This window comes from Canis aureus, chromosome 32, assembly GCF_053574225.1.
Source record: "Canis aureus isolate CA01 chromosome 32, VMU_Caureus_v.1.0, whole genome shotgun sequence".
Taxonomy (NCBI): domain Eukaryota; kingdom Metazoa; phylum Chordata; class Mammalia; order Carnivora; family Canidae; genus Canis; species Canis aureus.
In genome coordinates, this window is record NC_135642.1 from 27,637,559 (window position 1) to 27,651,873 (window position 14,315).

General features: G+C 41.2%; 1 protein-coding gene across 1 annotated transcript; it reads left to right on the plus strand.

Annotated features, from left to right (window-relative positions):
• Positions 1-29: 29 nt before the first annotated feature.
• POLR2M (RNA polymerase II subunit M) lies at positions 30-9,645 on the plus strand. The gene is made up of 4 exons (XM_077881248.1): positions 30-277; positions 2,457-3,104; positions 5,518-5,728; positions 7,510-9,645. Exons 1-4 carry the CDS (start codon positions 165-167, stop codon positions 7,651-7,653), a joined length of 1,116 nt encoding a protein of 371 aa, XP_077737374.1. The 5' UTR covers positions 30-164; the 3' UTR covers positions 7,654-9,645.
• The last annotated feature ends 4,670 nt before the right edge of the window (positions 9,646-14,315 follow it).

Sequence of the window (14,315 nt, forward strand, 5' to 3'; positions counted from 1 at the left end):
TTTCAATAAAGCTCGATTCGGCTCGAAGAAGCCCCGCTCTTCCGGGAAAATGGCGGCTCCCGCTCGTACCTCGGAGTCCACGCCGGCGGCGGATCCGGCGCCAGCAGCGGGGGCTGCCGAGGGAGCCGAGTGCCAGCCGCCGCGCCAGCCGCAGCCCCCGCAGAATGTCCTCGCTGGCCCGCGGCTTCGAGCCCCAAGTTCCCGAGGACTTGGGGCGGCGGAGTTTGGCGGAGCTGCGGGAGATGTTGAAGCGCCAGGAGAGACTTTTGCGCAACGAGTAAGCTGGGGTCCCGCCGAGTCACCGCCAGGCTTCTCCGGTCGGGGCTCCCTGGGACGCGTTCGTTGCCCTCCCCCGCGTCGGGTTCCCTGCCCTGGAAGGTGACCTTCCCTCCGTCAGACCCGGGGGTGCCGCCGGCCCGCGGACGGCCTCCCGCCGCACAGGCGGCCGCGCGAGGGCCCAACGGCCGGCTGCTGGAGTCTCAGCTGTTCCCTGAGTCCTCCGCGGTGCCAATGACCTTGCTACCCCGACGGCTCCCTGAAGGGAGGGGCCGTGGCCTAAATCCCGTGGCACCTCCGCCTCCCTTGCCGCCCGGACCGGGCCCAGGACACCGGGTCAGTTCCGTCTCGGTCCCGTTCCTACGGGAGCTGTAGGAAGGAGAGGGAGAGTCTGGAGTGCTGTATTAGGCAGGAAAAGTTTGTCCCCTCCAGCTGGCCGACTTCCCTTTAGCAGGTGAACAACATAATGAGAGTGATTTTTTTATTTTATTTTTTTTAAGGACGCTTCATTTAGCAGATCGGTGCAGGATGGTTTTGGAGGAATCCGAGGCAGGCGACAGCTGGAGGTTATTTTCAGAGAAGTTCCCAGCAAGGGGGACTGTAGAAGAGTAGTTGTCGGACTGGGAAAACTCCGACCAGGCGTGGAATAATCGGGGTAGGTAGTTGAAAGGGATGGCTGAAGTTCCCAGCCTGTAGGGAGGACCACTGGTAAGAACAGGAAAATTGGGGAAGAGCTCCGAGGTTGAGTTTACTCGGGGGGTGCTGAGTTGGACAGGGAGTTAGTTAGATGTACTTAGAAGATAGAGTAGGGGGACCCCTGGGTGGCGCCGCGGCTCAGCGCCTGCCTTCGGCCCAGGGCGTGACCCCGGAGACCCGGGATCGGGATCGAGCCCCACGTCGGGCTCCCTGCGTGGAGCCTGCTTCTCCCTCTGCCTGTGTCTCTGCCTCTCTCTCTCTCTCTCTCTCTCTCTCTCTCCTCTCTCTGTGTCTCTCGTGAATAAATAAAATCCTGGGGAGGTGGGGGAAAGCTAGAGTAGTGGTCATGAGGATCCGGAGAGAGAAGGCTGAGGACATGTAGGAATCTCAGCTGGAGAGGGATTCGGTGTTGTAATTGTGGGAAGGAATGTAATGTGAGAGAATGGAGAGCCAGAGGTGTAATCTATCTTCCCTCCATTTCTAATAGAGATTAAAAAAAAAAAAAAAAAAAAAAAGAGAGAGAAACTGAAAAGGAATTTCTGTCAGTCAGCAAAAGGGACAAATGACCATTTGGGAGCTTTCGAGTAGGTTCAAGTACTTTGTGAGAATGGTTTTTTAAATCTATAGCAGCGAGTTAACCTTTTGGTCTCAGGACCCCCTTTATACTGTTAAGACTTAGGGAGCGTCCCAAGGAGCTCTTGTTTTACAAGACACATCTACTGGTGTTTTACAAAACATCTACTTACAAAACATCTACTGGTGTTTATTGGTGTGTTAGGAATTACAGGTGAGAAGGGCACTTGGGTGGCATCATCGGTTAAGCGTTGGATTCTTGGTTTTGGCTCAGGTCGGGATCTCGGTGGGGAGATCAAGCCTGGCGTCGGCTCCAGGAGTCTGCTTGGGATTTTCTCTCCCTCTGCCTTTTCCCATTTGTGGTCTTGCGTTCACTCTCTTCCCAAAAATAAATAAATTAGAAAAAAAAGTAATTACAGGTGAGAGATCTTTAAAACACAAGAATACACAGTGATTAGCCATCAGAGCAGTATCACGTGGCCTCTGGAAAACTCCCATTATACCCATATGAGAAAAGGAGCATGGAAATGGCAAATAATGGTTTAGTATTATTATGAAAATAATTTTGACCATGCAGACCCATCCACGTCCCCTCCTTAGGAAGGCCTTGGACATCACACTTTAAAAACTGCGAGTTTTGGGGTGTATTATAGGATATTATGTGCTTAAAATACTTTTGCTGAAATTCTAATTAGACAGATGAGGAATACTTATTTCTGCATCCTGTATTTTTAGAGTATTTAGATAATGCGTTTTACTTTATTCCTGTTTTGATGCAGTAGGAAGTCAGATTTTTGGCTTAAAGATAGATTTTTTTTTTTCCCTTTGAGGATAATGCTTTTGTCTTTGTATCTCAAGTTTAAAAACATGATTCTAACAAATACATGTGTGTTTTTTTCCCCATTTAACAGAAAATTCATTTGCAAATTGCCCGACAAAGGTAAAAAGATCTTAGACTCTGTTGCCAAACTGAAAGCTGCCATTGCAGAATGTGAAGAAGTTAGAAGAAAAAGTGAACTGTTTCATCCTGTTAGTTTAGACTGTGAGCTAAAGCAAAAAGCAATTGCAGTTGTTGATGTGGACACAGATAAGGCCCAGAATTCTGACCAGGTACTTGATACTTCATCACTAGTTTGTGGCTCTTCCTCTGTAAGTAACATCAAGTCATCTCAAACAACCTCACAGCAACAGGGACTTGTACATCCTTTTGGTGAAAGCTATGAAGAAGCTCCAGAAGTGGAGTACACAGTGAATAGGTGCCCAGCCTCCAGCAGCAGAGCCCGTGCACCTTCCTCTTCCGAAGCTAATGTTCGTCTCCCTCAACATCGGGTTTCACGTCAAGCAGAAGATAATTCTAGCAGCTCTTACAACCTGTTTATTGATAAGTTACAAAGGATCACAATTGTGGACCCGGGTGAAGGGCACTCAGAAGAGAGCAGGAGTGCTGAAAACTTGGGAAGGCTCCGTAGTGGGGCACAGAAGAAGCCTCATTACATGGAAGTGCTAGAAATTCGAGCCAAAAACCCAGTGCCCCCAGCACATAAATTTAAAACTAATGTGTAAGTACTATCAGAAACAGGCCGGTCACAGAAATGTACTATTTGTTAAACCAAAAAAAAAAAAAAAAAATGCTTTCAGTTCAGTGGACTTTGTGTGGGACCTCCTTATAGTTAGGAAAGAGCATATTGTGGAAACAGCCTGGCCAGAGTGGAGGATTCATGCTGAAAAATACTTTAGGTTTTTAGCCAAATTGGATAGGTTTCACATAGCAGGTGAAGTATTAAATTTCAGGATGCTTAGCCAACATTTGATATTAAACCCAGAGTTGAGAATTTATTGTGACTATTTTCCACAACAATTGTTTGTTATGCAGTTCCCCCTTTGATTAGACTGTAAGGGGAAAAAAGCTGATGGACTTGTCATCAAAACATATTAGTATGCTCACTATATGTAAGCAGCTGGTGCTGAGGTAACACAGAAGTAAAGGTCCTGCTCCTCAGGAGTTCAGGGTCTAGATGAAAACCCAAGGCTTCCACACTTGGAAGAACTTTGAACTAGACCATAACAACTTGAGGGGGAAGGTAGCTGAGAAGGGGTTAAAGACACAAAAACATTTGAGGCAGGAGGAGCAAACCTTGCTTCTGAGTTCCTCGCCATAGTTTTGTTACTGAGATCTGCAGAAAAAGAGAAGCTCTTTGAAGAAAAAAGGATGTTACTTCCTTGTGTGCAGATGTAACCTTCACCTCAGGGAGTAGCCACTGGTATCCTACCTGTCTGACTTTAGCAGGGTGTAACATCATATACAAAGTGGAATCACTACTGCCTGCCTTTGAAAAACTGAAAACCTCTAGTTAGAAATACCTAAAACTTTCAAAGAACTATAGAACTATTACAAAAAAACTTTCAGGTTCAACCCTGCCATTTTTTTTAACTTGAAAACATTTTATTTACTTCTGTATAAAAACCAGAATTATAGAACATTAATTTTTAGTGAGGAACAAAAAGTAATCTTTGTACTCTTTCTAAGTAATCTCTCATCTTGTGTTCAGGGAGGTACATTTCCTTACCTCCAGGAAGCTGGAAAACCTAAAGCATCATGTAGTCAGTGGATACACTGATTGTGGTAGTGTGGTCATTTAGCTGGAAGTCAGAGTGGGGAGAGCCAGATGCTTCTTGTCAGAGCAGATCGGGAAAGGCTGGGCCTGGATGAGTCTGTTAGGTGTTTGTCGAGGGATTCCAAGTATGAGCAGTTTTTGGCTTTTTTTCTGCTCTTCCTTTGGCCTCCTCCATGCCATGCTGGCTCCATGTACCACCTGGATGCTGGTGGCTGCCCCTCATCTCCCTCTAGCTTCGGTCTTTGTAGAACTTCAGATTTGCGTGGCCAGTTACCAATGAAACCTGGCCCTGTGGGTGTTTTGTGGCACTTTAGATTTATATATAGCATAGAACTTTTACTTCTTCCCATGCTTTCTCCCATATTCCCTAAATTCATAGTGTCAGCACTTTGTTTTTTTCCCTAAGGTGTCTTGCTTTTGCCTCATCTCTGTATCTGCCAGCCGTAAAGACCTACATAATATATTTCGTTGACCTTTATCTCTGATCATTCTTATTTTTGTCCTCCTGTCAAAACGAAGGCTCTTATCCCTCTCATGGACTATAACTGGCATGTTTTGGATTCTAGTCTTAACTCCAGCAGTCCATCCTCTCCACTGCTGTCAGAGTGAAATTTGTACAATGCAAATCTGAACCTATTATATAGAACAGAACTCTTCGCTGAGGACTGGGCCTGGTGTACTTACCAGCCTTACCTCGCTGCCTTTCCTGGCCACCCCACCCCCTGAACACCCTTTGTGCAGCACCATGTTGGCCCTCACTCCCTGTTGGGATGCCTTTTCCCCTCATTGACACAGTGAGCATTTATTATTCCAAGACTCCTCAAAATTCACTTTCTTAAAGCTTTTCTGACAGCCCCCTCCCCCGTCTCCCAATAAAACTGGTCGTTTACTTTATGTTGCACTGTGCCAACATGTATAGTATATATACCACCTCTATGTATGGTATTATCCAGGTGGTATTGTGTTGCACAGAAACTGTCCGTAAGTTTTTTTCCCTTTACTGGACAGCAAACCCCTTCGCAAATGTTTTTTGAATGAAAAGATGGAAAGACGGCTTCAGTTCAAGTGTAAGGTTGGAGGAGTGAAGGAAAATGCAAAGAACTTACTAGTCTACCTATTTGTTGAAACAGTGGATTGTCACGTTATTCTCCAAAAAGGTGCTAATTTACATACTGGTTTTGAAGTATGTTTAGAAACAGGATTTTTACCTATATATATAAATACTGGTAAACTCCTTACTATTATCTTTTTAGGAGAATTCACTGCTAAGGTTGAAGGCCACTTCTGTGTGGGAATGTTGTAAATGTGTGTCTGTAAAAAGAAAGTAGTCCGCTGATACAAATTTCCCCTCCTTCAGATTACCTTCGCAACATAATGATGAATCTGCATCTAGCCATTGGCAGAGAAGAGGGTCTCCCCTTTCCTCAGAAGAGAGGCGGCTCAGGGATAAGCAGCATCTCGATGACATCACAGCAGCTCGCCTTCTACCACTTCACCATATGCCCACCCAGCTGCTCTCCATAGAAGAATCTTTGGCACTTCAGAAACAGCAGAAACAGAGTTATGAGGTATTTAGAGCTCTAAATGTTTCTTGTCTGTGTGTTGGATGCTGCTAAGTCAGAATTTACTCTGGAAAGTTCAGAAAGGATAGGACTCGATAGAAGGGAGTAGGTGCTTGAGAAATGGTCAGCTAATGCCAGTAGCTTTCAGATGTGAGCCTCTAGTTCTCTGAGAGTCTTGAAGCTGCTAGAACCACAGGATGCAGCTGGAGATGCTCACAGCTAGGTGCAGCAGCTGAGTGGTTTTTGCCAGAAAATACGGGGAGGAGACTACTGCAAAATTCCCCAGTCTCTTAAAGCCCATGCTGTCAGGCTAGCAGAAGCCTTGCTTCTCTGTCTTCTACCTTGGAAACGCCATGCAAGAGGTTCTCGGTGGTAGAAGCTAACCAAGAATCAGGGAGAACTTTCCCGGTTTCTGTCTCTTGCCAGACAGGGAAGAGCGTAATGTTGGGAGAATACTGTGGTTTTATCAACATGTTCAGACAGTAAACTTAAAAGCATGATCTGTAAGCCCCTGTGAAGACAGAAGAATCGCCTACCTATGGTGACTTAATTTCTTACAGCACTTTCTTCAAAGATCTGGGACTTCTGCCCAGGACTCTAAGCACGTATATGGACAGTTTGTGCACAGAGTAATGAGATGGGAGGAAATAGTTGTGCAGACTGGAGGGAGAATAGAAAGCATCCAATATCCTTAGATAGTAAGAGTTTGAACCTCCAGGAAAATAGCAGCCTAACTTCCTGGCATTGCTTTGCTAGATCTTAATCAGGCACTAGGCACTATTCAAGACAAAATGAGGCTGTTTTTCAGCCTTGACTTTTTACAAAAATTCATTTGGCATGGATTGGCATTTTCAAGGCATTCCTTTTTAGCCATTTTTCTTCCTCACGTATTAGAGTATTATTGCCTACTTACAACTACACCCTTGGGGAATTGTTTTCTAAATTGTTTATATGATCTTAAGTGCCTGTCCAATTTAGCTTGAATTTGGTTCCTTTGAAACTGGTTTCCTTGGCAGAGTGGTAATAGCTCCCATTTCAGTTCTGCCTACCCAGAATATTCATGGCCTGAGAGGAAGGACGGGGAGAGGGTCAAGTTGTAGGGGCAGAAGCAGGAGAAAAGTGAAGAGCCAGATTAAAAATTGCGCTGCCCCTGCCATCAGTCAGAGGTTGTGCCCTTGGGTGTCTTATGAGCACGTTGCCTGCATCTGAAATTTATGTGGCTTTGTGTTGCATAGTAACTTTCATGGGAACTTAATTTGGAGAGGGGATAGTTAGCTTTTTAGAAGTATTGGTTTCTTGATTTTTTTTTTTCATTGTGCAACTGAAATGTAAATCTCAAGCCTAAAAGCCATGATTTCATCTAGGAAAGAAGATTCTTTGTTGGAGAATCAGGACAGCATTAGTGATTTTTGGCATTTGATAGTTCAAACTGCTGTGTGAGTGTGTATGTACACATGCATGTATCCACATACTTAAAAATCTTTTCATATTTGCAACTGTTGCAGCGTTTAGCCTGTTACTCAGTTTGCCGTGGAGAAGTGGGGTAATCAGTGCACCACTGTCTGTCTGAGTGGAAATCTGACCATAGCGGTGGTGGGCTAGTAGCTCTCACCAGCATTGCCCCCCTGTATCTGCAGTAGGCACAACCTCAAACTTGCACACTGCTAGAGAGCGCTGAGGGGAGTGGTATGCCCCTTTATTTCCAGTGTTAAGTGACTCCCTGTTGGAAAAATGGTAGGGAAAAAGATGTGAATGTGTGACTTTTTGCTTTGATTTTTGTTTTAAAGGAGATGCAAGCCAAACTCGCGGCACAAAAATTAGCTGAAAGACTGAATATTAAGATGCAGAGCTATAATCCAGAAGGGGAGACTTCGAGGAAGTATCGAGAAGTAAGGGATGAAGATGATCAGTCCTCTGATGATGAATTCTGAAGATGAGCAGTGGAATCATCACCTTAATGTCTGCCTGTTGAGATATCATGATCTTACATCAGACTTTTTACCAAGTATAAAGATCAGAGTCACATTGTTGAGGGGAGGAGTTTTACAAAGTTACACAAAGGTAGCTATAAAAATAGCCCATTGTGTCTTTCAGAAGATGACTTTCATGTGCTTAGAAAGTTTAAAATTTGAATATTATGTTTAATCATATTGTATTAAAGTTTTGCAGTATGTTGTGTGTTGGTCTGATATTTTAGTACATAGTAAGCACAGTATTTTTTTCCTCTAAGCCAAATGAGGCAGGTAACTGCTCTTCCTTATTCTTATCTCAGTGGAATAGCATTTATTACATGTCTTTCAGTGAAATATTTGGTTGCCCCAGGCATCAGCTAAAATGAATTAGGAAGATAAAGTTCCCTTCTCTTTTGAGTAATGAAGGGAGCAGTCTAGAGAATTTTGTGCATGTTTGCATGGGGTTATTGAGGTATTGGACACATGTGAAGTACCTAGGAAGACACTCCTAGGAAATTCTTAAATATTTGTCTCCTTCCGTCTTCCCTTAGGAAGGATGCTATCTTTCTTCTGATTAGGAATAAGGAGTACTTTTAGTGATGCTGGAGCTTGGATGATCTTTAGATGATCAGATTTGCCTGGAGTAACACGAGTTGGAGGGAAAGTCTAGGGTGACTGTTGTAGGTGAAGGGAGTAGCTATTCTTAGGCTTGACCTGACTTGAGGTGATTACTCTCAGAGCTGACAGGTTCATTTTGGTAAGGAAACCATTTTCTTTTTTTAAAGCTACAATTGGATTGTCAATATATTGCCCCCCTCCCCCATCCAAAGAGGCATATTTAGGCTACAGAAATCTCAATCTCTTATGTATTTGTGTTTATGTAATTTTAAAGGATTATGTAGTTGTTATAAGACTTCTTTGTTTAATATGTTGGAGACTTCAAACAGTGTTGAAAGGAAGAATAAAATATTAGAGCAACTTACAATGTTAATGGTGGTATTTTACTGGTGCTTAATTAAATTTATCTTGCTTTAAAAGAGACTTTCATATATGAAATTTTCCTGCAAACACATTTAGGAGTGAGAAGAAGAGCTCAGTTCTCTAGCATGAACTTCCAGGAGCAGCTACAGCTTTCTATGCCCCTGCCACCCCAGCTCCCCCCCCCCCCCCCCAATGTAAAGATATACTGAGCTAACAAATTAATTATTTGTACTTTTAAAAACTAATAGTAAATGTATTTCACAACATAAAATTATTCCTTAGAGGATAAAAGGATACATTCTGAAAAGCCAAGTAATATGGAAGGGCTCAAATGCATGTACACATGGTCCCTTGTAGTCGGATCACCCAGAGAACACTTCTATTAAGGTTTGGGTATATGTACTTCACGTATTTTTTGTTTCTATTTTCAGTAATGCAATCATACTATATATTGTTTCATAGCCTGCTCTATGTGTCCTAAACATTTTCCCATAATAGATAATTTGCATTTTAGATAGCTACAGAATATTCAATTTAATGGGTCTGCCAGAACTTTTAAAATCAACTTATTGTTTAATAATGTTAGTTACAGTGTAAACTGTAAACAATGTGATTAACATCTTAAAGTCACGTTTGTCCAAAAAATTATTTCTGGAAGATAGCCTTCTAGAAGTGAAATCGCTAGTTGGAAGTATATAAGTTTTTGAGATTCTCGATAGACCTCACCCACCACAAAGATGGAGTCCCTTTAAATTCCTCCTAGCAATACTGAACTCCCAGAACTGAAAATTGATATTCAAAGTGTTTGCAAATCAGTTACAAGAAAGGATTATTTTTTAAATTTATATTTCTTTGATTGCTTAATGAAGGATGGTTTTTCATGTTTATTGACCACTTAATGGTCATTCTTTTGAGCGTTGCTTATTCATATTTTAACTATTTTCTTGGAAAGTGCTGTTTTTATTGGTCTATAAATTCTTGATGAATTAAGATGTCCGGCTTTTGTCATATGTTCTTATTTTAGTGTGTTACTTTCTTTTTAATACAGTTTGTGGTGTTTCGGTGTAGAAGTTTTCTTTAGAAGACTACTTTTGTTATGCCTGAGCATGCCTTCCCTACTCCCAAGATGGATATATATTCATCCTTATTTTCTTCTACTACTTTTTAAAAAATTCCATTTTATACTTCCATTTAATTCAAAAGGAAATTTTTAATCCATCTCAAATTTATTTGAAGATGTTGTGAGATTTAATTTTTGCAGATAGTTGACCAATTGGTTCAATATTTTTTTTGGGGGGGTTCAGTATTTTAAGCCATTTCCTCACTGATTTGTAATGCTATCATTGTAGAATATTAAATTCCCATGTGTCTTGTGGTATGGGCCTATTTCTGTGCCTTGCAGTTTTTCCTGCACTATTTTAATAATTACAGATTTAATCAGCATTAATATTTGGTATACAATTTCTCCAAATTCTGTCAACTATAACCTCCAGAAAAGTACACAAAACAGGTGTGCAGTTTAATGGGTAAAACAAACAGCTATGTAATCACAAGCCAGATGCAGAAAAGCTACTGCCAGCATTCGAATCTCCCCAGGTACCCTGTGGATACCCTATTTATCCCTCAGAGGTAACTACTATCCTGAAGTAGTACTTCCCCCTTTAAAAAAAAAAATGGTTTTACCAGTTATGTATGCAATAATATGGTTAATTTGTTTTGCTGCCTACTTTTGCCTTATAAAAATGAAATCATACTGTATGTATGTTTGGTGTCTTTGACTCAACATTGCTTATGAAATTCATGTGTAAGTGTGGTTGATTCATTTGGTGGCTGTATAATGTGCCATTCCTATCAATCCCACTTTAATCTAGTGGGGTGGGCATTTCTATAATACTTTCAATTTTGGGCTTTTATAAGCAATGCTGCGATGAGCATCTTTGTGCACATAAACATTTCTCTTGGGTATTTACCTAGGAGTTCATTTCGTGGGGTATAAGGTATGCATATCTTTAACATTTAATATTCTCACCGTCCCTTGTCCAGCATGTATGAAAGTTCCAGTTCACTAACACTTGCTACTACCAGACAGTAATTTTAGCCAGTGTGATGTTTTGGTAGTAGGTCTTAATTGTGGTTTTATTTTTGCATTTCCTTGATTAGGAATGGCATTGAGCGTCTTCATGTTTACAGGTCATTGGATTTCTTCTTTTGAAAAGTGTCCATTCAAAACTTTTATTCATCTTTCTATTGTGTTTGTGTCAGCTGTCCTTTTCCTCATTTATCTTTAGGGTGTATTCTTTTTTTTTTTTTTTTAAAGATTTTATTTATTTATTTGAGAGAGAGCACAAGCTGGGGGAGTGGCAGGCAGAGGGAGAGGGAGAAGCAGGCTCCCCACTGAGCAGGGAGTCTGACATGGGGCTTGATCCCAGGACCCCAGGATCATGACCTGAGCCAAAGGCAGATGCTTAACCGCCTGAGCCACCCAGTTAGCCCCTTTAGGGTGTATTCTTAATACTAATCATTACTTAGTTATATTTGTTGTAAACATCTTCTTCCTCTTTGGATTACTTTTTCCATGGTGTTTTTGATGAACAGACCTTAGTGGCAGACTTACCAATCTTTTATGTTTAATGTCTTTTTTTTTTTTTTTAAGATTTTATTTATTTATTCATCACACACACAGAGGCAGAGACAAAGGCAGAGGAAGAAGCAGGTTCCATGCAGGGAGCCTGACTAGAACTTGATCTCGGGTCTCCAGGGTCAAACCCCGGGCTTAAGGCGGTGCTAAGCCACTGGGCCGCTGGGGCTGCCCTGTTTAATGTCTTTTTAAAAGGAATCTCTCCCTATTCTGAAGTCATGAAGATACTATCTTTTAAAATTGTTTTAGTTAAAAAGTGCTCTATAATTTTGCCTTTCCGCTGTGTTGTTGATTCTACCTGGAAATTATTTGTGAATGTATGAGGAAGGATCCTTCTGTGTAGCCAGCTTGTTGTCCTGAGCTATATAGTATACTTCTGGTATACATCAAGCATCTGTGTATGTTTGTGTGAATTTACTGGGTCCTCTCTTGGTTCTGTTTATCTATTTGTGTTAATGTTACTCCATGTTATTTATGGTAGCTTTATGATAGGCTGGAGTAAAGCCTGCCATCCTTCTTTAAGAGTGCTTTGGATGTTTTTGGCCCTTTGCATTTTTACATACATTTTAGAATCAGCTTGCTTTGTTTTGCAAGGAACAAACCAAAAACCCTTGATAATGCACATCTCCATTCACTTAAAAGTATTTGATACTCCATTGTTAATCAATTAACTTTTTATTCCTAACAAAATGTACTTTGAAACTTAGGAGATAGGAGATTTGGAACCTTGCCATTTATCGAGTATAGTTACTATTTCAACAAGGATGACTATTTTTGCGCTGTACAAGTTAAATAGAAAATTCAGAACACTTTTATTGTAAGTTTAGTTTTGACTAAGAAGAGTTAGCAAGTAAGGGGTTTTGTTTTTGTAATGTGACATGATTAGATTTTTATTTTTCAAAAGTACTATTTTTCCCACTTACAGAAGAGGAAGCTGAGACACAAGGACTTGAAATAACTTGTCCAAGGCCAATGACTAGGAAGTGTTGGGGATAAGGTTTAAACCCAAGCTATATATGCTCTTAGCTCATAATCCATGTTGCCCCTCCAAGTAAAATCAAAAGGGTATAGACATAGAAAACATGTTTTCATCTGAATTGCAGGTGAACAAAAGTTAACTTTTAAAAATAAGTTTTTTGTTTTTTTTTTTTAAGATTTTTAATTTATTTACTTAGAGAGAGAGAGAGAGGCAGAGACACAGAGGGAGAAGCAGGCTCCATGCAGGGAGCCCAATGTGGGACTCGATCCTGGGTCTCCAGGATCACACCCTGGGCCAAAAGTGGTGCTAAACCGCTGAGCCACCCAGGTTGCCCTAAAAGTAAGTTTTTAAGGAAAACTTTTTTAATGTTAAATTAGGTTTAAAGTAGGAAAATAGAGTGAATCTGCAGTCATTAACCCTTACCTTCAATTTTCAAGTGATTACTTTAAGGGATGGAAGTGCTGAAGTTTGGAGCTTAACCTGAACTGTGGGAGATATTGGAGGGTTAACCTCATTATGTAAGAGTCACCTCTAAGATAATAATTTCACAGGACCTGTGTCTAGTCTACATCACATTCTCTGGGGATCCAGGAGATATGAGTCAAGGTGGAAGGCAGATAGCTTGTGGGATTACCTCTCTTTCCTGTAACTGGGATGTTGAGGTGATTTGCACAAGGTCAGTCAGAGGCAGCCGAGAAAAGAAGCCAGCCCTCAAGATTTCTGGGCACTGAACTGCATGGCCTTGTGCACAAACCCACAAATCAAAGTTGCATGTGGGCTTTAAAAAGTGCTAATGGTAGGCGAGAGCTCAGATTACTCTGGGGGTGTTTGTCATGTGTCTACGACTTACACCACAAAAGAGCTTTTTGTTCTGATAATTTTTGTATTTGGAATGTTTTGTTTTTAATCATTTTAGAACTATATGACTACTTTGGTCACTGATGGTATCTTCACTCTTCCCTCCTCACTCAACACTTGGCTGCGTAAAACTTTCTAGGGGAAGAGATGTAAGGAAAAGTGACTGCAGGTATCCCAGGCTTTATTTAGGGGAGCAGGTAATATCTGGTAGTTCGCCCTTTGCGGGCTTCAGGACAGTTCATAATGCTAAAAGAAAGTAAAGTTGTCAGGAAGAAAAGGTTCTGTCTTTAGCCCCTGCTAAATAAATAAAAGGATTATATATCCAGCTTTAATGGAGAGCATATAGAGTCATCTACAAAATATGGCAAATTGCATTATTGACTAGCTCCTTGACGGGGAGGAGAAACTGAAAGCTATTATTTTAATTTCTGGCTAAAGTGAGGGAGCTTTGATACTGGGTGGATGAAACAAACCTAGTGCTGGGTAATACTGAACTGGAGCCAGACCACAAATCAGAAGCGATTCTGAGAGCGCAGCATAAAAGCCTGAACAATTAAATATGATCTATTACTTCCCAGATGATTTTAGAAAACTTGGAATAAAAAAAAAAAAGGCGAAAAAGAGGGTAAGCCACTGGAATAGCATTAGGTTATTAGATTTAGGATTTAAATGCCACTATTTCCTTTGAATCCAATGGGAAGTTATGTGCTCTCCTGACTATTAAGTCTGTAAGATGAGGTCAGCGACCCCTTATCTAACGTATGGGGTATGTTTTGAGAGAACAGAAATTTCAAAGTGTGGTCTTTAGAGAACACTTTGGGGCCTAACAGAGATTCTATATGAAAACCTTATTGTAACGATGGTAACAATTATGATTCAAGTAGTTTGGGAGGTACCTTTTGGCATTCAGAGTAAAATGTTTTAAAATCACCACCATATGAAACTTTTAATTTAGTGTTAAAATTAACTGAGAACAATAGAGACTCCCTAAAAAAGCTATTTTGACAGGGGAAATTAGGACACTGAGCTAAGGAAAGACCCAGCTTCATATGGAAAATTTTCTCATTATTAAGGCAAAAGAATGAGAGTTGTAAATCAAGCCCTTACTCCAAGCACACAGAAACGCTCCTTAGAAGACGGAGACCCAGATTGGTGCTTATAAATTCTGTCTGAAAATAATGCTAG

What these genes read in the sequence shown, in the direction of transcription:
- POLR2M (XM_077881248.1), top strand. Translation starts at nt 165, where the DNA reads ATGTCCTCGCTGGCCCGCGGCTTCGAGCCCCAAGTTCCCGAGGACTTG. An exon ending in CATAAATTTAAAACTAATGT is followed by an intron (nt 3,105 to 5,517) that starts GTAAGTACTATC and finishes CCCCTCCTTCAG; the next exon opens with ATTACCTTCGCAACATAATG. An exon ending in AGCAGAAACAGAGTTATGAG is followed by an intron (nt 5,729 to 7,509) that starts GTATTTAGAGCT and finishes TTTGTTTTAAAG; the next exon opens with GAGATGCAAGCCAAACTCGC.